The 27,826-nt window shown below is 45.2% G+C and overlaps 1 protein-coding gene across 2 annotated transcripts in view; it reads right to left on the bottom strand.

Annotated features, from left to right (window-relative positions):
• Positions 1-1,844: 1,844 nt before the first annotated feature.
• The window catches only part of srgap2 (SLIT-ROBO Rho GTPase activating protein 2), a 253,415-nt gene continuing 227,433 nt past the window's right edge, over positions 1,845-27,826 (bottom strand). For both annotated transcript variants that reach the window (XM_059653296.1, XM_059653297.1), the window contains exons 19-22: positions 20,847-21,027; positions 17,950-18,096; positions 16,841-17,171; positions 1,845-6,021 (exon numbers count right to left, since the gene is read on the bottom strand). In XM_059653296.1, the coding sequence (XP_059509279.1) occupies positions 5,638-6,021; positions 16,841-17,171; positions 17,950-18,096; positions 20,847-21,027 (1,043 nt within the window). In that variant the 3' untranslated portion in view covers positions 1,845-5,637. The remainder of the gene's footprint in view (positions 6,022-16,840; positions 17,172-17,949; positions 18,097-20,846; positions 21,028-27,826) is intronic.

Genomic DNA, 27,826 nt, shown 5'->3' with positions numbered 1-27,826 from the left:
GCCTGTAGGATGAAGTCCATTAGGTTATTTTGTCAGACAGAGTCCAGTGGCCGGTCAGTCAGTCACTGACTTAACATCAAAACAGGGGAACTGTTATTTGGAAAGCAAATGTTCCCGTGGAAGATGTATGATCATCTGGCGTATTTTCAATAAACAGTTTCTAAACAATGATCTTTGATCGAATGGTTTTCTGATCAACCTGTCCTCTCGCAGTCTCTGACATCTGGTTGCCTCCAGCAGGTTATCAAAAGCTGAGACCTCTGAGTTCCTGTCTTTCTCGCAGTTCTGATGACAGCTTCTTTCTGAAACTGATTAAAAGCAGTTCTTACATTCCCTTCTCAAACATCAACATCGGACAAACTGAGCGACCAAGAGCATTATTATGACAGATTTCCCAAAGAGAGGCTGGGCGTAATACTGAATTTCTGATCCACACACAGGGTCAGAATTAGTGAAACACCTACTCACTCAGGCCCCATAGAATGTGCCAGTAAAGCCATTCCTAGTTTGTCAGCCATCGCGACAGTGAGACATTCGCAAACGACAATTTCAATGTGATGCTGAACTCAAAACAAGGTTCAATCTCCACACACTTCACCAAACTCACTCATCTCACCAGGAGTGGCCCCAATGGTGGTAAATTCTACCTTCACTCACAGATGGTGATGTTCCAGAGGGAGAATGGGACAATGGACACTGGGAAAGGGACCCCAGCTCCACACAGTGACAAGGGTTTAGTTCTCAATGTTGGCCTTGCCAGTACCTTGTATATCTCGAAAATCCAACAGAACCAATGATGCTGCCAATCCACTGAGGTTTAAGAGAAACCTCCAGGGAACATGAACCGTAATCTATGTTGCACTGGGGACAGAGGAACAGTCTCCCAAAAGGTAAATCAAATGAAAAGTCCCCGAGGCTGGAGTTCAAATTGAATGAATTAGCATTGGATTCTCCCACACCTCTTCACCTTTGAACATTAAATAGTGCTTTGTAGATCACAGACTTCCAACTGAGCCTTCACCTCCCGATAAGTTTCCCTCAAAGCCACGCATTGGCCTGACTGGGAAAGATATTGCCATTCCTCAGTGTTGCTGAGTCAAAATCCTGAAATTCCCTCCCTTGTGGGCAACCCACAGCTTGTGGACATTTGTCGATGCCAATGGAAAGGCTGCCAACATCATCAAAGATCCCTCCCAAACTCGTAATGCCCCTGACAACCTCTTCTGTCAGGTAGAAGATGGAGAAACTTGAACATGTGCGTCAACAGGTTTAAGAACAGCTTCTTCCCTGTCATTATCTGACTGTCGAATGGACCTCTCTAATTTCAAACAATGTTAATCTTGGTTTGTGCATCTCCTGTGCAGCTGTAACCTTGTATGTCTCGCTCTGTCTAAGCACCCTATGATCTGCCTGCACTGTTCACAAAACAAAGCTTTCCACTGTACTTAGGTACATGTGACATAGTAAATCAAATCAAAATTTTTTTTTAGCAGTTCAAGAATACTATTCACCATCACCTTCCCAAGGGCAACCAGGGATGGGCAATAAAATCTAGCCACCCAGTGACGCTTGCATCCCACAAATGAATTAAAACAAAACTCTTTCTCCCATTTTAACAGAAGGTGCTGTCAGGTCATGTGCACAGGACGGGAACAAATCAGTCACTGAGGCAGTTTGAACTATATGGGCAAGAGGTAAGGAGCTTGTTTTTCTAAAGCCTTTTTCATATCTTCAGGATTTGACAATTAGTGAGCTTCTTTGAAATGTAGTCGCCGTTATTGTACAGGAACCATGCGCTTAGCAAGCTCCCAGGCCGAGAATAATTCACTGTGATGCAGAGTACATTTGGAGACTAAATGAGATTTATTGTTTTGACACTAATATCTAATATTCTGCACAATACTGTACCAGAAAATGCTGTACCTTACAGTCACTGTGTAGTTACATATACACAAATACTCCATACAATTAATTATTACAGCCTTATTTATGCAGTGGTCTGAACACATCAACACCATTGGGTAGGAACTCTCCCAGCCATTAGTGAACCAGATTCCTGATACTGAATGATAGGGAGTCACGAGGAACTTGACCAGACAGTGCTCCCACTTCTCCCTGAAGCTACTGGCTTTGTGACAATGACCAATCTGGGATCTAGCCTAAGGCAGTGTCTCATGTGCGTGGCTACACACTGTCCCACTGTAGGAAGCATCACATTTCACCTCCACACTGTCCACTAGGAGTCAGTGTAAAATGATCAGTGCTGGGTTCAGCCTGATTTGTATAGAAAATGAAGCCTAACTGCATGGTACTTTGATCCATAGGGCCAACCTAATCAGGGCGGTTTCTGAGTTTGAAGGGATCAGGACCTGTTGATGGATATGTCGGTACCAATTGGGAACAGGGGTATCTAACAGGGGTTTAGCCTGCCAGGATTGAGGATCACCCCGCCCCCACTGTTGATCTAGGTAGCTAATGACCAAGCCCACGGTTGATACTAAGTTGGCCTGAGGGACTGACGGAGGAGCTGAGAGAGGGTGGCTGGTGTTAGTGTCTAACAGGAGAAAAGCCTATTGTCCCCACACTCACTATACCCACCTCACCCTCATTGTCAGATCAGGCGTGGGTCATTCAAAGGACAGGGATTTGAAATGAGGGTTTTCTCATATCACTTTGCAATATTGAATCTTTTAACTTCCTGGTTTGTGAAGGTGTGAGTGATCCCTCAGCATCAACACTCCAAAACCAATTCCACTCCATGCTGCTCGAACCTCTCTGAGCCTTGACCCTGTGGCCAAAGATCGATCTCAATGGAACAAAAACAGAAATTGCTGGAAAAGCTCAGCAGGTCTGGCAGCATCTATGAAGAGAAATGGGAGTTAACATTCTGGGTACAGTGACTGAAGTGGGATAGGGGAGTGTGGGAGAGAGATCCCCTGAGGTTGATCCAGAAGGAGGAGGGTAACTTCTTCAGGTTAGGCATCCCTGGAAGAGGCTTCGCAGTGAGGTTAAAATTGTGATCAGAGATAATGGGAACTGCAGATGCTGGAGAATCCTCTATCCATCTTCAGTCCGCCTCCCCCTCTCTCCCTATTTATTTCAGAATCCTCTCCCCAATCCCCTTTTCTGATGAAGGGTTGAGGCCCGAAATGTCAGCTTTTGTGCTCCTAAGATGCTGCTTGGCCTGTTGTGTTCATCCAGCTCCACACCTTGTTATCTACAGTTTTGGTTTTTGTCAATAACAATGGATTTGATCAGTTCCCCTGTAAGCCGTGAATTGTCTGTGAACGCCTGACTCCTCCCACTGACTAATCCCCACAACGCAACAATAATTACCCTCAATGTCACCGCCTCTAATCCCAGTCCTGCCCTTCAGCCCCTACCCCCTCTACCCCAGGATCATGTGGGAATCAGCAGCCCACAAGATTTAGAATCGGGATATAAATACCCTCACTGCAGAGGGAGTTGGAGGGCTGACTTAGAGCAGTGCAGGTATCAGAGGCAGTTCAAAGGAGAGGGTAGCTGGAGCTGATCAAGGCAGTTGGGGGTATTTTTAGCAGACCAGAGAATGGAGTATCTATAGAAGGTGAGAAGAGGGTTAGAGGGGCTATGATGGGCCAATTGAGGGTAAGGGGGAGTCTGTGAAGATCCATTATTGTCCCCACACACATGGCTGACTCAGTATTCAGTTTCTTTCAATGAAAGCTGTCAATTCTGCATCTCCGTTACTGGGCACTGGTGAAGCCAGATTCTGAAATCAAGCAGCTACAACAAATTCTCCCATTGGTTAAGTAAAAGGATTGTTTTATTTATTGTAACATTTCATTGAGTGGGTTGAGTTGTGGGAGGGAGCCAATAATTGATTAAGTTCCTTTCCGACATTTGTTAAACACCTTGGAATATTCTGGGAAGTTTCTCACTGTACTCCACAACGAACACTGTACATTGTGGGGCAGTTGGGCAGGGCAGGGGTTAGGTTCCAGGAGGTTTGTTAAGTGCTTCTTATTCCCATCTGTGGATGGAGTGAGGTCCCAGTTTCTAGAAGGAGCTGCCTGCTTCCTTGGGTTTCTCACTGTGGTCAGCAGCTGCAGGGAAATCTCGGACAGGTGTCAGGGGATGGAGTCCCACGTGTTCCCTGCTCCTTTCATGGAACAGGCACCTGGATAGAGCATGTTCCAATGTCTTCCTACCATGGGACAGTCCCAGTCCTGCACTTACTCAGGGGAATATCACTGCATTTCTACTGGGACAGATGGCTGAGAGAGAGGTTACTCATTTACTGAGGAATAAGAGTGGCTTAAGGCTTGCTTCTCTCTCCTAACCCAGAAGCAGTCAGCTCAACCGCAATTCCTGAGATCAGACACCTCAGCACAGAGGGAAAGAGGCTAACACTGGGCCATGCCATGAATCTCCCTGCCATTCTGACAGTTTTAATGATTCTCCACACTCAGACTTAAAAGATATCATCATTCACTCTCTCAGACTTTAGTCAAACACTGAGCACAAAAATATTGTCAACAGGCTGGACATTTCATTGACAAAATAAAAGGAATTACTAAGAATCAAAATTAATTTAAACATTTCTAAGATCACAAATAAATGAATGAGAGATTTCAGGAATAAAAAGCCAGTTTGTTGATTATGCTGTGGTCCTTTTACAGTACAGCATCCAAGGGTGTTCAAGAACAACTCCCTTAAAAATAGCTTTTTTTCAGCTAACCTACAAAACATTTCCAGTTTTCAACACCATGAATCTTTCAAAATATAACTCACCATTTACAATGAACTGTTCACAATAAAAGTCCGTTAAAAAAAACTTCAAAATTAATTGCAGCAATTGGAACTGCTTTGTGCTAAACTCTGAAACTGCTAACAAGGCCTGGCTCCCAAGACACATGAAAGGGTGAGCCTTGTTATTTGTTTCATTCTATAAATGTACTCAGCCTTCAAAAAAATAACATTAAACGCTAAGGAGGACACAGCCAGTCCTGGATTCCAATTTCTCTTCTTTTAAGAACTGGTGCTTTCGCACATACCATGTTGAGGGATGTGACTTTTTGGTGGTGAGTTTTTGAGCCAAACCAATGGCCCCAAAATACCCGTGTCACCGTAGCAGTCATGAGGATTTAACCAAAACAATAAAACTGTTGCTCTTCATGGCAACAAATGATTTTGTTGCTGTTTTGCTTTTCCTTCAATAACCAAACACGATGGCACAGGATGAGTGTTGAATCCAGTAGATACATGGGCAAAAGTTTGGGAAGCTATGGATTTGAGAACATTGGAGAGACCGATGGAGCACACATCAACTCAAAGATTTATTTGGTTTGAAGGACTGAATGATGTCTGTGTTAGGTTTGTTCCTAGTTTCACTGTGAAGACAGAAATATTACGTTGAAGCAAAAGTTGGCCTTTGCTGGTTTAATGCATCGTGTGAAATGGAAGGAAGATCTAGAGTTCACAACAAGTTAGAACGGAATGGCATTCTGGATGGAGCATGCTGCCAAACTCCAATCACAAAGCCACGATCACTTCTCCAGCTCAACGTTGATTGAAGATGCCAGTTTCGTCCCCCTTTTCTTTGTTCACAAACAAACCGCAACTCTTTCAATCATCTGTGTGTCTACGCCGACGCTTTCACACAGTGCAGGACTTGTCTGTCGGTTGCTGTGTGGTCGGTGAGCCGAGGCTGGGGGTGTTTGGGTTGGTTTTTGGAAAGACGACAGGTTTGGGCCTCAGTGCGGGAGGCTTCACCTGGGCTGCTATTTTCACAGACTTCACTGGCCTGAAGGTGCATGGCATATCCCCGGAGGAACTTGCACTCCTCTGCAGAGAGGACTCAGAGTCCTTCACGATGCGGGAATGTAGGGGGCTGGAAGGTTCAGACGTCGGAGCCACTGATGGAGACGTCTTCATGGGTTCCAGGGTGTCTAGGACCACGTCAGGGGCATGTTTCACTGTGCTCTGACGCTCCAATTCCCGGAGCTCGTTAAGGGCTGAATTCATTGTGGCCTCTATATCCTACAAAACAAAATTAGACAAACTATTAAGAAGGACAAAACCTGAAGCTGAGGGATTCACTGAGGCACTCAGACAGACATAAAATCAAACAAAAATACCAAGTTAAAAACTGAAAAAATCTGCAGATGCTGTAAATCAGAAGCAAAACTAGAAATTACTGACAAAGCTCAGCAGGCCTGGCAGCATCTGGGAAGAGAAATCAGAGCTAACGTTTCAGGACGAGTGACCATTCGTCAAACCAAAGGCCTGTTAAACAGCAGCCTGTACATTTGACCTGACTTAGGCAAGCATTCACCAATTCTGTGATGCCTGATCTCAAACACAAGCCAGGTATTTCTGTGTGTGAGCAGCTCTGATCCAACTTGACTTTTCATTTCATTAGTTCACTTCACATTCTATAATCCAACTTTATTTTAAAGCAACATTCAGGATTTATTTGATTTACCACCTTTAATAGCTTGGGCACCAACCAAGGCTACACATTCAACAGATTAACTGGCTAAATAAGAACTGCAGGTGCTGGAAATCAGAAACTAAAATAGAAATTGCTGGAAATAGCAGGTCTGGCAGCAGCTTCTGAGGAAGGGTCACCGGATCTGAAATGTTAACGCTGATTTCTCTCCACAGATGCTGCCAGACCTGCTGAGATTAACTGGCCATGTGTTTAATTTAAATGGGAACTTGTACAAAATGACGTAATAACAGCATCCACACTGAGAATAAAACAAAAACAGAAACTACTGGAAAAATTCTACAGATCTGGCAGCACCTGTGCAGACAAAGTGAACCTTCTTCATAACACCAAGAATAAAATGTGTTGGAATGTGCTAAAGATGTGAAGAACACTTTATAAATTAGTTTGTATCGTTATACATCTGTGGTAAGTGTTCCACATCTGCCACCATATACTTGGGCTGGCTATATGTAACACACTTTGATCTATGGATTCTATTTCTATATAATCTCTGGTGATTTATTCATTGCTGAACTAATGCACATGAGACAGCACTGTGGCACATTACGGGCAATTTAGCACGGCCAGTCCAGCAAGCCTGGACTGTGGGAGGAAACCGGAGCACCTGGAGGAAACCACAGGGAGAACGTGCAAACTCCACACAGACAGTCGCCCGAGGCTGGAATCGAATTTGGGTCCCTGGCGCTCTGAGGCTGCAGTGCTAACCACTGAGCCACCAGGCCATTTATAGGGGGATGGTCCGGGTGGGATGCTCTGAGGATCAGTGTGTTCTTGTTGGGCCGAAGGGCCTGTTTCCACACTGCAGAAATTCTATTTAAAAAAAGCCTCCGGATACAGTCTTAACTGAGAGTTCTACCATGCAGAATCAGTGATGCTTCTGGTCATGTGATGCTATCAAGTACCTGGCTCATCTGCATGAAGTGCTCCTTAAAGGGACATCACTCTTGAAGCAACAATATCATGTCATTCCAATTCACTTTTCCTCACCCATCCTTCCTAAGGATATTTTCACCATCAAGACTGCAGTAATTTAAACCTTAATCTTTTAGAAAGGCCTGACTTCCTGGGGAATAAGGAATGGGAAGAAAGAAGTTCACCACCCTCGAATTAGGAAGGAGATCCAGTGTGATCACTAGAAATCAGGTAGGTCAATCAGTGAGTATACCAACAGATCACAAGCTCCTGTGAATTGTCAATGGTCATATTAAAGTGAGTGGAATAACCGGTGTAAGGCAAGGTCAACAGATTTTTATTGTCAAATGATTATGTTGTCATTCCCAACACTTGGAATCAACTTATGGATCATGTTGGTATTCTGCATTCATGTATTCCCATTATACACATGACAGTGCAGTATATACTCATGTCCTGGCAGTGTTTACACAGCCATTTATTCACCATGCTACGGATCCCAGATATACACAGGACTGGGCATTGTGTTTACAAAAACAAACTCAGGATTCTGAAGGTTAAAACCAAAAAAAGTTGTTGGAGAAACTCAGCAAGTCTAGCAGCATCTTTGGAGAAAAAACAGAGTTAATATTTTGGGTCCCGTTCTGAAGAAGGGTCTTTGGTCCCAAAATGATAACTCTGCTTTCTCTCCACTGATGCTGCCAGACCTGCTCAGTTTCTCCAGCATTTTTTGTCAGTAATTACAAAGCTCAGTTATGTACAAGATCAGTTATGTACAGCATTTACAATCCCAGCCATACACAGCATGGTGCAGCATTTACAATCCCAGCCATACACAGGACAGTGCAGCATTTACAATCCCAGCCATACACAGCATGGTATAGCGTTCACAATCCCAGCTATACACAGGACAGTGCAGCATTTACAATCCCAGCCATACACAGGACAGAGCAGCATTTACAATCCCAGCCATACGCAGCATGGTATAGCGTTTACAATCCCAGCTATACACAGGACAGTGCAGCATACAATCCCAGCTATACACAGGACAGTGCAGCATACAATCCCAGCCATACACAGCATGGTGTAGCGTTTACAATCCCAGCTATACACAGGATGGTGCAGCATTTACAATCCCAGCTATACACAGGACGGTGCAGCATTTACAATCCCAGACATACACAGCATGGTATAGCGTTTACAATCCCAGCTATACACAGGACAGTGCAGCATTTACGATCCCAGCTATAATCAGGATGGAGAGAGATAATGGGAACTGCAGATGCTGGAGATTCAGGATGGTGTAGCATTTACAATCCCAGCTATACACAGGATGGTGTAGCGTTTACAATCCCAGCTATACACAGGACAGTGCAGCATTTACAATCCCAGCTATACACAGGACAGTGCAGCATTTACAATTCCAGCTATACACAGGACAGTGCAGCATTTACAATCCCAGCCATACACAGGATGGTGTAGCGTTTACAATCCCAGCTATACACAGGACAGTGCAGCATTTACAATTCCAGCTATACACAGGATGGTATCAGACATAATGGGAACTGCAGATGCTGGAGAATCCAAGATAATAAAATGTGAGGCTGGATGAACACAGCAGGCCCAGCAGCATCTCAGGTGCACAAAAGCTGACGTTTCGGGCCTAGACTCTGATGAAGGGTCTAAGCCCGAAATGTCAGCTTTTGTGCTCCTGAGATGCTGCTGGGCCTGCTGTGTTCATCCAGCCTCACATTTTATTACCTTATACACAGGATGGTGCAGCATTTACAATTCCAGCTATACACAGGATGGTGTAGCGTTTACAATCCCAGCTATACACAGGATGGTGCAGCGTTTACAATTCCAGCTATACACAGCATGGTGCAGCATTTTCAATCCCAGCTATACACAGTCTAACGCAATCTAAATGTGATTCATACAGCTGTAGTTTTTCAGACCCAGCCCCTCTCAGATCTCAGACACCTCGCATTGGGAGGACACCTTTTCCTCGTCTCCCTGCTGTGCCCTGAGTTAGGAATGAACTGGGGGAAGGGTAGATGCAAAAAAATTCAAAAATAAAAAGATCCTGAAGAAAAAGCAAATTTATGTTGAAGAGAAAAAGCTTTGTGATTCTATGCCATAACCTTCAGAGTCTGGAATGCTTTGTTGAAAACAAAAATAAACAAAACAATTATTGTGATTTCAAAAGAATTTGTGTGGGGTTTGAGGTAATGGAGGATCACATTACAATGATCCAAGGGGCCCATGGCAACACAAGGGTTTTCTAGATACCAATGATCAAAGTTAAATTCCCAATGGTCCCGGCCAATTCCTGCTGCAGTATATTGTTAACACATTGGATAGGCAAACAGCTCTACCAGTACATAGCCTCCACATTTTCCACTTTCCCCCTTCTCCTTCAGAAATTGCACACCAGGATCGGTTTGACCTAACTTCAAAGCTGATAATTCCCAAGAAATAAAGCTGACATTTCTCCTCAGCTGCACCACCCCCATCATCGTAAATCACTCAACAGTTACTCAAAGTGCCCAGACAGTAATGCTATCCTCAGGATCGTGTTCCTGCACTGAAGGCACATCAATAACAAGAACTTCTGAACATGCTGCTTTTCTCTTGTATGACAATTAGCCAAGGGTTTTCTATTCCGTAGATGTTGTGCTGTCTGCTGTATGTTGGCAGGAAATGACAAGCGAACCTTTGATTCACGGAAAGTAATTTGCAGAGGAGCGAAGGAACTGGGTCTACAGATTCACAAGTCATTACAAATAACAATGTGCACTAACAAGGCCATCGGCAGTTCAATATTTTGGTGGATAAGTGGGCAGAGGCTTGATGGAGCTTAATGAAGATTGGGAGAAATGGCTTGGCTGCAAATTCTTTTGTTAACCTTAACTAGCATAGACCAGAAATTTCAACATTGCTAAAAACGGGCACATTTTGACAAAGTTTTTTTAATCTTGTATTTATCAGGACAATTTACAACAGGTGAAATATAGGAGGAATGGTGAGTTTTTTTGCAGATGGTGCTGCAGTGGACAGCGAAGAAGGTTATCTCAGAGTACAACAGGACCTTGATCAGATGGGCCAAGGAGTGGCAGATGAGGTTTAATTGAGATGTGAGGTGTCGCATTTTGGTAAGGCAGACCAGAGCAGGACTGATACACTTAATGGTAAGGGCCTGTGGAGCATTGCTGAACAAAGAGGCCTTGGAGTACAGGCTCATATAGTTCCATGAAAGTGGAGTTGCAGGTAGACAGAATAATGAAGGCGTTTGGTATGCTTGCCTTTACTGGTCACTACACTGAGTATAGGAGTTGGGTTGTCATGTAGCAGCTGTACAGAACATTAGAATACTGTGTTCAGTTCCGGTCGGCCTGCTCTAGGAAACATGTTGTTAAACTTGAGAAGATTGCAGAAAACATTTGCAAAGATGTTGCCAAGGTTGGAAGACTTCAGCTATATGGAGAGGCTGAACAGGCTGGGGCTATATTCCCTACAGCATCAGAGTCTGAGGAGTGACTTGTAGGCTAGATGGGCTTCAGACTGGTTTCACAGGTCGGCGCAACATCGAAGGCCGAAGGGCCTGTACTGCGCTGTAATGTTCTATGTTCTATGAGGGGCATGGATAGGTTGAATAGTCGTCTTTTCCCCAGGAAAGGAGAGTCCAAAACTAGAGGCTGTAGGTTAAATGCGAGAGGGGAAAGATATAAATAGGGGCAACTTGTTTTCACGCGGAGGGGTTTTTAAAAATTCATTCACATAATGAGGACATTGCTGGCTGGGCCAGCATTTATTGCCCATCCTGAATTGTTTAGAAACAGCCAAATTGCTGTGGGTCTGGAGTCATATGTAGGCCAGAATAGGAACGGTTTAGTATGGGCCAAATGCTGGCAAATGGGACTAGATTAATTTAGGATATCTGGTTGGCATGGACGAGTTGGTCTAATGTGTCTGTTTCCATGCTGTACACCTCAACGACTGTAAGACGGTAAATGTGAATATGAAGGGGATCAACAGTTTATACTTGATGGCAATAGGGTGCTGATTGGTTGGGAACTGCTCTTCACTGGTAGCGATGTTGCCATGGAGAATGTAACATCATTTAACTGGTGTATCCTCAACGGTAACAGCTCTACCAATCAGAGTCTAGTAGCCAACCAATCAGCAACTGTGTCTCATCCAAGATAAAACATTGGGTGCATCAATGGGCCTTTTGGTGATTGGCCGTTTCGTTCCCCAAAGGACATTAGTGACGCAGATGGGTTTTTCCAACAATCAACAATGGATTCACAATCATAGCGAGTTTTGAGAAGATTTGTAGCTCATGTTGAGGTTCTGGATGTGAGTTTGCTCGGTGAGCTGGAAGGTTCGTTTTCAGACATTTCGTCACCATTCTAGGTGACATCATCAGTGAGCCTCCGATGAAGCGCTGGTGTTATGTCCCGCTTTCTATTTATCTGTTTAGGTTTCCTTGGGTTGATGATGTCATTTCCTGCATTGGTGATGTCATTTCCTGTTCTTTTTCTCAGAGGTTGGTAGATTGGCTCCAAATCAATGTGTTTGTTGATGGAGTTCCGGTTGGAATGCCATGTTTCTAGGAATTCTCGTGCATGTCTCTGTTTGGCTTGTCCTAGGATGGATGTGTTGTCCCAATCAAAGTGGTGTCCTTCCACATCTGTATGTAGGGATAGTAGTGATAGTGGGTCATATCGTTTTGTGGCTAGTTGATGTTCATGTATCCTGGTGGCTAGCTTTCTGCCTAGCAAAACGAACATCATCTACAAAATACCTTGCAAGAACTGTGACAAACACTACATTGGACAAACAGGCAGAAAGCTAGACACCAGGATACGTGAACATCAACTAGCCACAAAACGACATGACCCACTATCACTAGTATCCTTACATACAGATGAGGAAGGACACCACTTTGATTGGGACAACACATCCATCCTAGGACAAGCCAAACAGAGACACGCACGAGAATTCCTAGAAGCATGGCATTCCAACCGGAACTCCATCAACAAACACATTGATTTGGAGCCAATCTACCATCCCCTGAGAAAAAGAACAGGAAATGACATCACCAAATGCAGGAAATGACATCACCAACCCAAAGAAACCTAAACAGATAAATAGAAAGCGGGACATAACACCAGCGCTTCATCGGAGGCTCACTGATGATGTTACCTAGAATGGTGACGAAACGTCTGAAAACTAACCTTCCAGCTCAGCGAGCAAACTCACATCCATTCACAGTCATCATTAGATTGCAAACGCCAGATATTTATTGAATTCAAATTCCACCATCTGCAGGATTCAAACCCAGGTTTACAGAACATTATCTGGATCTCTGGATTAACAGTCCAGCTAAAATACCACTAGGCCATTGCCTCCCTGGTTAACTTATTGGTGTTTGTAAAATGCTGGGATGGGGGTAAGCAATGCATGGTCCTTTTAAAAGAGGATCTGCCTTTTCTATGCGTAGAGATTGGGAAAGGATGTCTGTGGCAGCAGCTTATGGATTTGCAGGTGTACAGAGCACCTGAATTAAAACATTTGCATCAAAAGCCTGTAGAGTTTATAGGCCAAGCAGCTTTTTTTTTTAAATCAAGACAACAAATTTGGAATTTAGCCAGTCATTTTGAACCAGGTACTTAAATCCCAAAAAAAATTAAATTTAAATCTGATGATTTTGACAACATAGGATCAATCCTATTGTAAGAAATATTGATATATCATCAAGGGTATGAAAGAAGGGATGGGAGAAAGAAAGAAGAAAGACAGGAGAGCGAACTGCCATCTGCAAGAGTTAACAGCTCTCTGCTCTCGAGAGAATCTCTAGCTCTTAGTCATCTCTAAGTTTTAGAGAAAGCAGCATCTAAATCTAAAGATACCTACGGCACAACTAATTAATATTCTTGACAGGACATTCAACGGAGAAGGCATTCCTGACAGAAGATTCAACAGAGAAGGCATAGAACATTCTGGAAGACACATAACCTGGCTCTAATTTCAAGAGACTATATTCTACTTTATTTAAATTTTATTTTACATAAGTAGAACTTGTATTTATTGGAATAGCATATCATAAGTATCTTGTTTCATTTGGAAACAGTATTTAGAAGGGGTTTATTCGCTTTGTTAATAGTTTAGTTAATTTGTTCACTGTCAGAGTTAGATAAATAAATTGTTATTTGTTGACTGTAAAGTGATCGTCAGGGGTTTATTTTACTTGACCACTATTAGTTGCTGAAAAAACAGATTCCCCCCTTGATCATGACCCCACTCCCGAGCACCAAAGCATTATCTCCAATACCATCCATGACCTCATCACCTCAGGAGGCCTCCCACCCACAGCCTCCAACCTTATTGTTCCCCAACCCCGAACGGCCCGTTTCTATCTCCTTCCCAAAATCCACAAACCTGCCTGCCCTGGTCGACCCATTGTCTCAGCCTGTTCCTGTCCCACTAAACTCATCTCCACCTATCTGGACTCCATTTTCTCCCCTTTGGTCCAGGAACTCCCTACCTACATCTGTGACACCACCCACACCCTCCACCTCCTCCAGGACTTCCAATTCCCTGGCCCCCAACACCTCATTTTCACCATGGACGTCCAGTCCCTATACACCTGTATTCCTCATGCAGATGCCCTCAAGGGCCTCCACTTCTTCCTGTCCTGCAGGCCCGACCAGTCCCCCTCCACCGACACCCACATCTGCCCAGCCAAACTCGTCCTCACCCTCAACAACTTCTCTTTCGATTCCTCCCACTTCCTACAAAGGGGGTGGCCATGGGTACCCGCATGCGCCCAAGCTATGCCTGCCTCTTTGTAGGTTACGTGGAACAGTCCCTCTTCCACACCTACACAGGCCCCAAACCCCACCTCTTCCTCCGTTACATTGATGAATGTATCGGCACCGCCTCTTACTCCCCAGAGGAGCTCGAACAGTTCATCTACTTCACCAACACCTTCCACCCCAACTGCCAGTTCACCTGGGCCATCTCCAACACATCCCTCACCTTGCAGGACCTCTTCAGTCTCCATCTCAGGTAACCAGCTAGATACTGATGTCCATTTCAAGCCCACCGACTCCCACAGCTACCTAGAATACACCTCCTCCCACCCAACCTCCTGCAAAAATTAAATCCCTTATTCCCAACTCCTCCGCCTCCGCTGCATCTGCTCCAAGGATGAGGCATTCCACTCCCGCACATCCCAGATGTCCACATTCTTCAAGGACCGCAACTTTCCCCCCGCAGTGGTCGAGCACACCCTTGACCGCGTCTCCCGCATTTCCTGCAACACATCCCTCACACCCCGCCCCCGCAATAACCACCCTAAGAGAATCCCCCTCATCCTCACATACCACCCCACCAACCTCCGGATACAACGCATCATCCTCCGACACTTCCGCCATCTACAATCCGACCCCACCACCCAAGCCATTTTTCCATCCCCACCCCTGTCTGCCTTCCGGAGAGACCACTCTCTCTGTGACTCCCTTGTCCGCTCCACACTGCCCTCCAACCCCACCACACCCGGCACCTTCCCCTGCAACCACAGGAAATGCTACACTTGCCCCCACACCTCCTCCCTCACCCCCATCCCAGGCCCCAAGATGACTTTCCATATTAAGCAGAGGTTCACCTGCACATCTGCCAATGTGGTATACTGCATCCACTGTACCCGGTGTGGCTTCCTCTACATTGCGGAAACCAAGCGGAGGCTTGGGGACCGCTTTGCAGAACACCTCCGCTCGGTTTGCAATAAACAACTGCACCTCCCAGTCGCGAACCATTTTAACTCCCCCTCCCATTTCTCAGACGACATGTCCATCATGGGCCTCCTGCAGTGCCAAAATGATGGCACCTGAAGGTTGCAGGAACAGCAACTCATATTCTGCTTGGGAACCCTGCAGCCCAATGGTATCAATGTGGACTGCACAAGCTTCAAAACCTCCCCTTCCCCCACTGCATCCCAAAACCAGCCCAGCCGGTCCCCGCCTCCCTAACCTGTTCTTCCTCTCATCTATCCCTTCCTCCCACCTCAAGCCGCACCTCCATCTCCTACCTACTAACCTCATCCCGCCTCCTTGCCCTGTCCGTCTTCCCTGGACTGACCTATCCCCTCCCTACCTCCCCACCTATACTCTCCTCTCCACCTATCTTCTTTTCTCTCCATCTTCGGTCCGCCTCCCTCTCTCTCCCTATTTATTCCAGAACCCTCTCCCCATCCCCCTCTCTGATGAAGGGTCTAAGCCCGAAACGTCAGCTTTTGTGCTCCTGAGATGCTGCTAGGCCTGCTGTGTTCATCCAGCTTCACACTTTGTTATCTCTTCCCCCCTTCTCACACTCCTTTTATGAGATCGCAGGGGGAGACGCTCCTCTGTGGGTGCTCCATTCTTTCAGTTTTAGCTATCAGAGGAGGTATCCACTTTATAACACTTTGTCTTGAAAAGAATTGAACATAAGGGTCAAATCATTGCAGATTCTGGAATCTGTACTGAAAACAAAAAAATGCTGGAAATCACTGCGTCAGGCAGCATTCATGAAGAGAGAGCAAGCTAATGTTTTGATTCTAGATGAAGAGCCCTGATGAAGAGTCATCTAGAGTTGAAACATTAGCTTGTTGTCTCGACGTGGATGCTGCTTGACACACTGTATTCTCCAGCAAGTTTTTTGTCATAAAAGTAGGGATATTGGACTTCGGTTACACAGGGCATTGGAGAGACCTTGTCTCGAATACTGTGCGCAGGTTTTAGTCTCCTTGATTAAGGATCCAACTACATTGGAGGAATGTTACCAGATTGATGCCAGAATGAGTGGACTGTCCTTGATGGACAGGCTGGGCTTGTATCTACTAGACTTGAGAAAAGTGAGGAGTGATTGAAGTGTTCAAGATCCTGAATGGTCTCGACAAGGTGGCTGTGGAAAGGATATTTCCTTTTGTGGGCATGTCCAGAATGAGGGGACACTGTTTAAAATCAGGGGTGACCCTCTTGGAATAGAGATTTTTTTTCCCTAAAAGTTGTGCGAATTTGGAACTGTCTGCTTCAGGAGGCTGTGGTGGTGGCTGGGGTTGGGGGTGGGAATTAGTTATTGAATACTGTGAAGGTGGAGACAGAGAGATTTCCTTGCCTGAGAAGCATCGAAGGGTTATCAGAAAGAGGTGGGAACAGAGAACTCAAAACACAGCAGGTCAGCCATGATCTGACTGAACAGTGAAGCACATTTAAAGGGCTGAATGGCCTGTGCTTCATAAGTGGACAATGATTGTTACAGTAACTGGTAAAGCTCAGTGAGTCCCTATAAGCCTCACCATATCCTTGTATTTCTGGATACACAGAGTGAAGATAGAGGCCAGCCAGCTTTGTGGGAGGCAGCTGAAGGAAAGGAGGATGGTACCTGGGCGATTGACTCCGGATCCAGGGGTTTATGGTTGCTGAAGCTCTTGGACCTTCCTGCTGCCATCGCCTTGCGGACCTGTGGGCTGTCGACCCTATTGGCTGAGGGTCGACGGGTAACCGCGTTCAGGCCCCCATGCGCCATCGCTGGCCGTTTTTCCGCTGTCTCTTTGTTGCAGTTTGGGGTTACCTGGGCAGAGCTCCGGGGACTGGCTGAGGTTTGTGGTTCTCTGTCTGTAGGAGCTGACACAAGCCCATGGCCAGCAACGCCAGGTCCTTCAGTGGATCGGAAAGAGCGGCGCACACTGCTAGCCTCGGCCTTCTTCTTCTGCCTGAGTCAATAATCCAAAGGTACAATTTACAACCAGAGAACAGTACTGCATTGGAGACCATTCAGCTTGCGCTTACACTTAGAATCATAGAACCCCAGCAGTGAAGAAACAGGCCATTCAGCCCATCAAGTCACACTGACACCCAGAACCACATCTCCATCTCATCTCTGTAACCCTGAATTTCCTATGGCTAATCTACATGGCCTGCACATCCCTGGATGCCATGGACAACACAGCATGGCTAATCCAGCTAACCCATACATCTTTGGACTGTGGGAGGAAACCAGAGGACCCAGAGGAAACCCATATAGACACAGGGAGAACATGCAAACTGTACACTGACACAGGCTGGAATTGAACCTGGGTCCTTGGCAATGAAGTCACCGCGCCACCAACTTCCAAACAGCTCTTTAATTAATCCCACACTTGGACTCTTTACCCGAAGCTCTGTGATTCCTCAGCTCCTGCTAGTATTTATCTAACCAGCAATCTACAATTGTTTGTAACTATCACAAGCACCAATTAATCAGTGCAAATTAATCTCCAAGTAAAATCCTCTAGGTTAATCATCACTGGACACAGCCCTGAACAGCATTTTGAAAATCGTGCAACTCATTTAGGACCAATTTCTAGTTTGGCTGAGAACACTTACAGAGCCACTGGATTTGCTCCTGCTGTAGACAAGCCAGAGTACAGAGCATTCCCCTTTGAAAAGGCAAACTCTCTCTCCATTTTCACATCTTGTGTTCCCATTTTCAGACAGTGACTAGTTTCTGACCTGTTCAAGTTCGCTAAGTAGATATCAGCAACATGTCCCGTTGGTGAACTGATGCTGCCTTTACACAGCGGCTGTTCCACTGGGGGAGGGGCACTGCTCGGCTCAACATCATCCTTTGGGCTCAACTGGTCAGAGAATGTGTCGTCACTGAGTGAGAGAGCAAGTGTGGGGTTTGAGGGAGGGGTAGGAGAGAGAGAGGAAGGAGAAGAAAAGGAGAAGGGGGAACAGAAAATAGAAGATGTGCATGAGGAAGGGAGGAATGAGCGTGCAAGTGAGAGTTTGGGTGAGCAGAGAACATGTGGTTAGTGACAGAGAAAAAGAGAGAGAGATAAATGTATATGTTATTGCACGTAAACGTAAAACACATCAATTTAGAAGTACATTGAACATAAAGTATAAAAACAACTGAAATGATTTTCTAACAAGCCATGGGTTTGGGTAATTAAATGTCTTACTCCATCAGAGGGTTGTTAGTACTCAATGAAACTCCTCATGGGAACTCCCTTCAAACTGAGATACAAATGCCCCCCCACCCACAAGTACACCTCCAGAGCTGCTGGCAAATCAGAGGCCAGAAACTCTTGTGCTCAGCAGTGCCAATTAAGGAGGCAGTGGCTGCTGTGGGAATTACAGCCCCAGGGAGGGCCAGGCTCACGGAGAATGGATCAGGCTGAAGGTAGCCGATGGCAGGAGGAATCTCATGTGTTGGAGGCTGCCAAGGTGGTGTTGTATAGTGGGTTTGGCGCAAGGGTGGGTGAGGGTGAAGGCGCCACCTCAGAGCTCGATGCCAAGTACCTCTCAGTGCCTATGAATGAAGGTCATGCCCAGCAATAACTGCCCATTTAAGGACATCAATTGGATGTTCCCATCTCTGCCTACCATGATAAACATCAGGTAGAATGAGAGAGGCAAGTTAGAGAAAAGGGTGGACAGGAGGCAAATGCACTAAATGTGGATAACTAAATGTGGCAAAACATTGTAAGAGGCAAGAGTAGGAGGGGAAATGAGCGGGCAACAGAAAGAGACTGTAAGCTTTGGAATGATCAAAGGGTTCAATTACAAAATGTTGTGCAAGTGTGAGCATAGAGATGATTGGTTGGTGGTAGGAGACAGAGGATGTTGGTGAAGGGCTGTTTTTCAGGCAGGAGGTCTGTAACCAGCAGTATTCTGCAGGGATCTGTACTGGGTCCATTTTTGTTTGTCATTTATATAAACTATTTGGATGAGGATACAGGAGGCATGGTTATCAAGTTTGCAGATCACACCAAAATTGATGGTATAGTGGACAGTGAAGAACATTATGCAAGATTACAAAGAGATCTTGATCTATTGGGTCAATGGGCTGAGGAGTGGCAGATGGAGTTTAATTTCGATAAATGTGAGGTATTGCATTTTGGTAAAACAAAAAAGGACAGGACTTATACAATTAAGGGCCCTGGGTAGTCTTATGGAACAGACAGACCTAGGGATTTAGGTACATAATTCTTTGAAATTTGGCCACAGGTAAAGAGGCTGGTTAAGAAGGAGATGTGAGGTCAAAGTTTTTTACACAGCGAGTGGTAGGAGTCTGGAATGTGCTACCGAGGTGATGGTGGAGGCAGATAAAATAGGGGCATTTAAGGGACTTTTAGATAAGCAAATGAACATGCAAGGGATGTAAGGATATGGACCAAGGGCAGGGAAAAGGGATTAGTTTAATTTGGATCATGTTCAGCATGATATCACGGACTGAAGGGCCTGTTCATGTGCTGTGTTCTATGTTGAGCTTGTACAGGATATTGGTCAAACCTCCTCTGAAGTGCTGTGTACAGTTCTGGTCACCCTGCTACAGGAAGGATATTATTAAATTGGAGGTGGGTTCAGAAAAGATTTACCAAGACGTTGCCGAGAATGGAGGGTTTGAGTTATAAAAATGGGCTAGGACTTTTTTCACTGGAGTGTAGGAAATTGAGCGGTGGCCATGTAGAGGTTTATAAAATCATGAGGGCCATACATAAGGTGACTAGCAAGAGTCTTTTCCCAACGTTGGGGCTGTTCAAAACTATGGGGCACATTTCTTACACAGAAAGTGGCTATTGTGTAGAATGAACTGCCAGACGGTGGATGCAGGTACAGTTACAATATTTAAAAGACATTTGGGTAAGTACATGAATAGGTAAGGTTTGGAGGGATATGGGCAGGTGGCACAAGTTTGGCAACATGGTCAACATGGACCAGTTGGACCGAAGGGTCTGTTTCCATGGTGTGTGACTCTATGACTCTACTTAAAGACAACATATCTGGGTTTGTTTAACAGGAGCACGAAATACGAGAGGGATGGCTAATTTATGCACAATGCCAGGCATTACATGCAGCTTTGGAGAGGTCATTATAAAAAGGTCATCAAAACATAGCACAGATTCACCAGGATGCTGCCAATGCTGATAGGTGTGCAGGATCTTCAGACAAAAGCTCTGTATCCAGTGAAGTGCTTGTTTTACTTGCCACCTGTCAGCCCATTCTGGTAACTTGCCCAAAGCAGAGAAGTTTAACAGAAGATTTGACAAATTGTTTTCAAATCTTAAAGAGATGTGGTACAAAGTTTAGGAAAAGTTGTGGTTGTGGAGTCAATACACAGAGAATAGGGAGTTTGACTTTCTGTTTAAGAGGTCTGTTTCAGTCTGCAACGTGTTATCATAGGCAGTGGATGAACAGACCACAACACCTTGTCTGGGAAACAGGAAAGAATATTTGTATCAGAGAATGATGCGAGGTCATGGGGAGAAAACTAGGCTTTCAATTGTTTGGATTGGGTAAGTGGTCTCTTCCTGTGTTGTCGTTTCCGTAATGGTTCCATGGTCAAACCCAGAGATTTGGTGCTCTGTCACACATCTGTCATGATTTTAATGAAAACTTACGTGTCCTGGACCACAATGTATTGATGTGGGACAAGTCCGTCTATTCCATTATGCCGACCCTCCCACCAATCCTCAGAAGCTCGGTGATAGAGCAGAAGGCTCGCGCCTTTCTTAAAGGAGAGCTCCCGAGCTGTGCGTCCAGTGTAATCAAACTTTGCAATGGCTTCTATCGGCTCACCTTCTGCAAAGGGAAGAGAAAGTAAAGGTTTATTTCCATTTGGAACATCTCTTGCAATGAAAGTCCCAACCATTTCACCTCCTGCTGGCCAGAGTCCCTCATATCCCAGTACCTTCCTATCAATTCCTTTAGCACAATCTCAAACATAGTGGAGCCCTGATCGAAGACAAGCCAATGCCCATTTAGATGCATTGTATAGAGTGGACAGAACTGAATGGCACTGAGGGGAACTCTGCCTAATGTGACTCTCTAAGTGCACAGCCTGAGCTTCATTGGGAGAGACCCCAGCAGAGGTAAACCTGAAAGTGAACCAGAGACCTCCCTGATCTCTGTTTACGTGCCAATGAGTGAGCCAGCAACTGGTTGGGGGTGTGTGGGACTGTTGTTTGAAACAGTATTGATAGGTAGTCCTATCACTGGACTCTATACCCAACCTCCTCCTTCCATTGACCCTCCTGGCTTTCACTGTGTACAGCCTGAAGCTGTTTTCCCCATTGTGATTCCATTTTGGGGCTCAGTGCAGTTTAGGAATGGTGCTGGAGAAGCCTGACAGTACGGGGTCCAGGCCTCAGAGTTAGTGACTGCAAAATTTCAGCTTAACCCCCGCCTTGAGGAGTTGACCCCCTCCCGCACTTCGGGAGACACTGACCTCAAGGATTATTTTCAGAAATAATCACAATTACCTCCGTTTGAGGAGGAAGAGTTTGAACCAACCTATTCCAATAGGAAATGGATACAAATATCTCAGCTGTTGTTAATTTCAGTGGAAGGTAAAAGGGATGCTGCTTCAGTCCATTCTTGGGAATTCCAGTGATTTTTAATTCCATTCTCTACTGACTTTGATCATTCCCTAAGTGTTACTGGGTGAGAATTCTGGAACTCACATGCTGTGTGTCTACCTCAATGGAGGGACTGTGGGGGGATCAAGGCGATGATTACCCACCACTTTCACAAGCAGCATTGAGAAAACATCAAAAATTGGAGATTGCTTCATCATTCAATTCGATCATAGCTGATCATCCAACTCAGTCCCCTCATCCAACTTTACCTAATCTTTGATTCCTTCAGCCCTAAGAACTATATCTAACTCCGAGGTCACACAACACTAGGTTATAGTCCAACAGGTTTATTTGAAATCACAAACTGCTCCTTTGTCCATCCCAGTCCGACACCAGCACCGTCACGTTATAATCTAACGCTTCGAAAACATTCCATGTTTTGCCTCCACCACTTCTGTGGCAGAGATATGCAAGATCTGAAACAGCTTTTGTTGGTGCCTTGGTCACAGCTCTAGATGAAGAGCATGTGGAGGTGTTACGGAGGCAGGAATAAGGAACTGAGTGCTGATGACACAAGAGAATACTAGTGACTCTGTGTTACTGTGTGGGCTGTCAGCTACAAATGATGGTTTGTTTTGCCAAGTTCAAGAGTCCAGTCCATACATTCCTGACTCTGTAATCATTCTGGCACAGTGTTGCACATTACAGCATACATCAGAACATGGGGAGGGCTGTGCACTCATCTCACTTTGTTTTTAGCTGCACTCAATCCATTGGCCAGACTTTCCCCGGGATTGAAGTCAATGAAACAATGACAGTTCAGGGAAAGCCACATGTGTGTAAAAGCTATGTGAGTAGCGCAGTGCTGACTGAGTACTGAGGAAGCCCCTCACTGAAAGCCTGGATCTTGCCAGCATTGGTTTTCCTGCCAATCTCTCCTCCATTGATGGGTTGCAGCCGTTATCCCCCACTGTCTGGTTTCAGTAGCTACCTTCATGTGTGACTCAAAAACTCTTGTCCTGGGTCAACATCAATCATTCAGCCAACATCAGTGAGGATCAGCTGATCTGGTGGTTTACTTTTTGTCGCTTTATTTATTTGTCACACGTACTAAGTATTGGAATATGTAAGTACAGCAAAAAGTGCACAAAACAAAAACCAGAGTTAAAAGATCTAACAGACCAAAAGATAACCATGAAAAAAATGTCCAGATCTCAGAGTCCCAAGTCACATCTCCACAATGGTGTCGGCACGACTGAAGGACAGTAACTAGTCAGATTCCAATTCTCATCATCCTGCTACAGCAAGACTGAGATTTCCTGATTTACCAAACCACTGCTTCTGGGATCTTGCTGTGCAGTTACTGGCTGCTGCATTCTCTACATTATAACCATGGTTACTCTTACAAAGTGCTTCATTGTCTTGGTAGATCCTAAGAGTGATTTTTATTGATATTTTTTAATTATTTTGCATTTTTAAAAATTGAGACAATGGACACTCTGTACACATCCAACACAAAAAGCAATCATCCAAGATCTACTGCTGCCTTTGTCATCTGAGCAGAGGCTCCTGGCCAAAAATGACAGCACGGGCTGTAGGGGCAAGGGTCACAGACCATGGACAGTTTCTCTGGATAAACAAGAAACTATTTAGGACTGAGATAAGGAGAAATTTCTTCTCTCAGAGGCTGATACCATTTTGGAATTCTCTACTCTGTGGAGGCTCCGTCATTGAAAATTTTCAAGCAGAAATGGATAGATTTCCATCAAACACCTAGAGCTACGGAGATAATGCAGGAAAATGATATTGAAACAAATCAACCATCATCTCAATGAATGATAGGATGGATTCAAAGGGCTGAATGGCCTCCCCCTCTCCTGTTTTGTATGAACTTGTGAAGGGAGTAGAAACACCAGATGGTCTCTTCCTTCCCCAGCACAAGGGCTGTACTCAATCTCCACACTCTTAACTTCACCCCCTGAATGGGACCCAGTGAACTGAATGACTGGACATGAGAACCTCCTCTCTGTGCAGCTCCACCCCTGTTTGAATGGTCCCCCCAACCCTGCTCCTGAATATCAGTATCATGCAGCGCTGAACCTCTGCAGCTCTCAGGTCACAGACACCTAGAAAGGGATTAGGGTCAGGGTTAGGATCCTTCAAAGCTGGTGTCTTTTTGTTCTTATAAAAACCAGAATGAGCTGTACAGTCAATGCTGGCCCACTGCATTCTCAAAGGAACACTCAGTAAACATACACAGTCAGGCGTAATTACGGCTTTCACTCCCAGAGATGAGGAGCTTGTCTTATGAAGATCGATTGAGCAGTTTAGGCCAATACTGTCTGGAGTTTAGAAGGATGAGAGGAGATCTAATTGAGGTGTATAAAATGTTAAAGAGGGACTGACAAAGTAACTGCAGAGAGGATGTTTTCTCTTGAGGAATAATCTAGAATGAGAGGTCATCATTTTAAGAAAAGGGACAGATTGAAAACAGAGGTGAGGAGGAATCAATTCTCCCAAAGGGTGATGAATCTGTGGAAATCACTCCCCCAAAGTGCGATTGAAACTGGGACATTGAGTAAATTCAAGGAGGAAATAGATTTGTAATTAGTAATGGATTGAAGGGTTATGGAAGGCAGGAAGGAAAGTGGGGTTGAGGCCGAGATGAGATCAGCCACGATTGTATTAAATGGCAGAACAGGCTCGAGGGGTTGAACGGCCTCCTCCTGCTCCTAGTTCTGATGTTCTTATACAATGCAGGGAAATAGAAGGTCAACTGTGACAAGCATCCAAAAGATGGAGCAAAATGAGAGTTTTAATGATAAGTTTTTATTTAGTTTTGGATGTAGATGTTTTGGGGGATGGTGTGGAATCTAAACCTGTGGTCTCTGGTGGGAAACTGGAAGGATCAGATGTCTTTAAACATGGTCCCTCTTTACATTCCACTTAATCAACAGCAGCTGAGCCTCAGTTGCAGCAGATCCTTGGTCAGATTGTGTTAAAATCAGTGAGAACTTCACCCACATTCCCATTGTTCTTTACACCACAGTTAGGAAAGGGTCAAGTCCGCTCTTGTTGCCCAGCTAACACTCAGTGTCGCCACACGCACATTTTCACATACACATACCCCTGCTGCCAACTGATGGAGCTAGACAATAGGGAGTGGAACAAGGCTTATTACACTAACTCATTCTCCAGCAGAGGAACTAAAGAACACAAACCACGTTGTAGGAAGGTGACCCTTTCCTTCAGGGCAGGTCAACTAGATGAAAAATAGCCTTGTTCGTGCTGTTAAACTGCACGTCAGAACATCACAAGGCTCTCAGTGTAGCGTAACAGAGCAATCAGAGCGACCTAAAGAATCACAGACAGTCTGAAGCACACAGTCTCAGCCTGATTCACACATGCCTTGCTTATGCACGTGATGTATCCACACACTCCTCCAACAGAGCCTAGGTACTGAGTGCCAAGAGCAGGAAGGATCGAGACAGGAATTCCAACTATTCCCCGCAGATTTCACCCAGAAGAAATGTCTAATTCTGAAACCACTACGGCTTTAGTAAAGTAAAACGGAAACAGCTTTGAAGGTTCGGATCACACCCCACCCCCCCCCACCCCAAACAACTCAATGTCTGTGGCAGGACAGCTGCGGCTCAGTGTGATACTGAACATTCTCAGCTCCTCCTGTAACAGAGCCGCTCGGCCAAGTTGTGCAGGAGGCTCTGGGGGATGGGGTAAGTTGAGCTCTGCAGCAACCCTTCGAGTACAACAATCTGCATTTATATAGCACCTTTTGTGACATCAAAAGACACGAAAGAGGCGGAAACCAAACACAATTTAGCACCAAGTTACAAACAGAGATATTAGATGTGAGTTTGCTCGCTGAGCTGGAAGGTTAGTTTTCAGACGTTTTGTCACCATTCTAGGTAACATCATCAGTGAGCCTCTGACGAAGCGCTGGTGTTATGTCCCGCTTTCTATTTATCTGGTTAGGTTTCCTTGGGTTGGTGATGTCATTTCCTGCAAAACACTACATTGGACAAACTGGCAGAAAGCTAGCCACCAGGATACATGAACATCAACTAGCCACAAAACGACATGACACACTATCACTAGTATCCTTACATACAGATGAGGAAGGACGCCACTTTGAATGGGACAACACATCCATCCTAGGACAAGCCAAACAGAGACATGCACGAGAATTCCTAGAATCATGGCATTCCAACCGGAACTCCATCAAAAAAAACACATTGATTTGGAGCCAATCTACCATCCCCTGAGAAAAAGAACAGGAAATGACATCACCAAATGCAGGAAATGACATCACCAACCCAAAGAAACCTAAACAGATAAATAGAAAGCGGGACATAACACCAGCGCTTCGTCGGAGCCTCACTGATGATGTTACCTAGAATGGTGATGAAACGTCTGAAAACTAACCTTCCAGCTCAGCGAGCAAACTCACATCCAGAACCTCAACCTGAGCTACAAATCTTCTCAAAACTCGCTAGAGATATTAGAACAGGTGACCTAAAGCAAGGGCAAATGTGCTCGGTTTAAAAGGGTGACTTGAAGGAAAAGCACATAAGTCAGGTTCTAAGAAAGAATTACGGAGCTTTGAGCTCAGGCAAATGAAGAGACAGCTATCAGGAGATGATGTGGGTTGTGAGACTGTGGAATTCCTTTCCCCAGAGAGGCATAGAGGCAGGTCACAGCACAGAAAAAGACTCTTCGGTCCCACTTGCCTGTGCTGACCAGACATTCCAATCTGATCTAGACTCATTTGTCAGCATTTGGCCCATATCCCTAAACCCTTTCTCTTCATGTACCCATCAATGTTGTAATTGTGAGATAACAAGGTGTAGAGCTGGATGAACACAGCAGGCCAAGCAGCATCAGAGGAGCAGGAAAGCTGACGTTTCGGGCCTAAACTCTTCTTCAGAAGAACGGTCCAGACCCGAAACGTCAGCTTTCCTGCTCCTCTGATGCTGCTTGGCCTGCTATGTTCAACCAGCTCTACACCTTGTTATCGCAAATTCTCCAGCATCTGCAGTTCCTACTATCTTTGAAACATGTTGTAATTGCACTCACTTCGATCACTTTCGCTGGCAGCTCACTCCTTACACATCCCACCCTCTGCGTGAAAAATTACCTCTCAGGTCCCTTTTAAATCTTTTCTCTCTTACCTTAAGCCTGTGCCTTCCTAGTTCCCTCACCTCGGGAAGAAGACCTTGGTTATTTGCCCTATCTGTGCCCCTCATGATTTTATATGAAATATCGCTAAGGTTGTGGTTGATTCATAATTAACGAGGAGTCAAAGGGTATTGGAGATGGGCAGGAATGTGCCATTAAGGCCACAAACAGAGCAGCTATGTTCTGACTGAACAGGGGGGCAGCTCAAGGGCAGAGGCCAAGGGGGTGACCTTATAGAGGTTTATAAAATCATGAGGGGCATGGTTAGGGTGAATAGCCAAGGTCTTTTCCCCCAGGTATGGGAGTCCAAAACTAGAGGGCACATGTTTAAGATGAGAGGGGGAAGGTTTAAAAGGGAACTAAGGGACAATTTTTTCACACAGAGGGTGGTGCATGTATGGAATGAGCTGCCAGAAGATGTGTTGTACGCTGGTACAATTACAACATTTAAAAGGCATCGGGATGGGTACATGAATAGGAAGGGGTTAGAGAGATATCAACCAAATGCTGGTAAATGGGACTAGATTAATTTAGGATATTTAGGATTAATTTAGGGGTGGCACTGCTGCCTCAAAGTGCCAGGGGCCTGGGTTCAATTCCACTCTCAGGCGACTGTCTGTGTGGAGTTTGCACATTCTCCCTGTGTCTGCGTGCGTTTCCTTCGGGTGCTCTGGTTTCCTCCCACAGTCTAAAGATATGCAGGTTAGGTGGATTGGCCCTGCTAAATTGCTCACAGTGTTCAGGGGTTGTGCAGATTAGGTGAGTTATAGGGGGATAAATCTGGGCAGGATGCTCGTTAGGCCAAAGGGCCTGTTGCCACACTGTAG

This window comes from Stegostoma tigrinum, chromosome 21 (assembly GCF_030684315.1).
Source record: "Stegostoma tigrinum isolate sSteTig4 chromosome 21, sSteTig4.hap1, whole genome shotgun sequence".
NCBI lineage: Eukaryota > Metazoa > Chordata > Chondrichthyes > Orectolobiformes > Stegostomatidae > Stegostoma > Stegostoma tigrinum.
The sequence above is the reverse complement of the archived record's forward strand: the minus strand, read 5'-3'. Positions and strand labels throughout refer to the sequence as shown.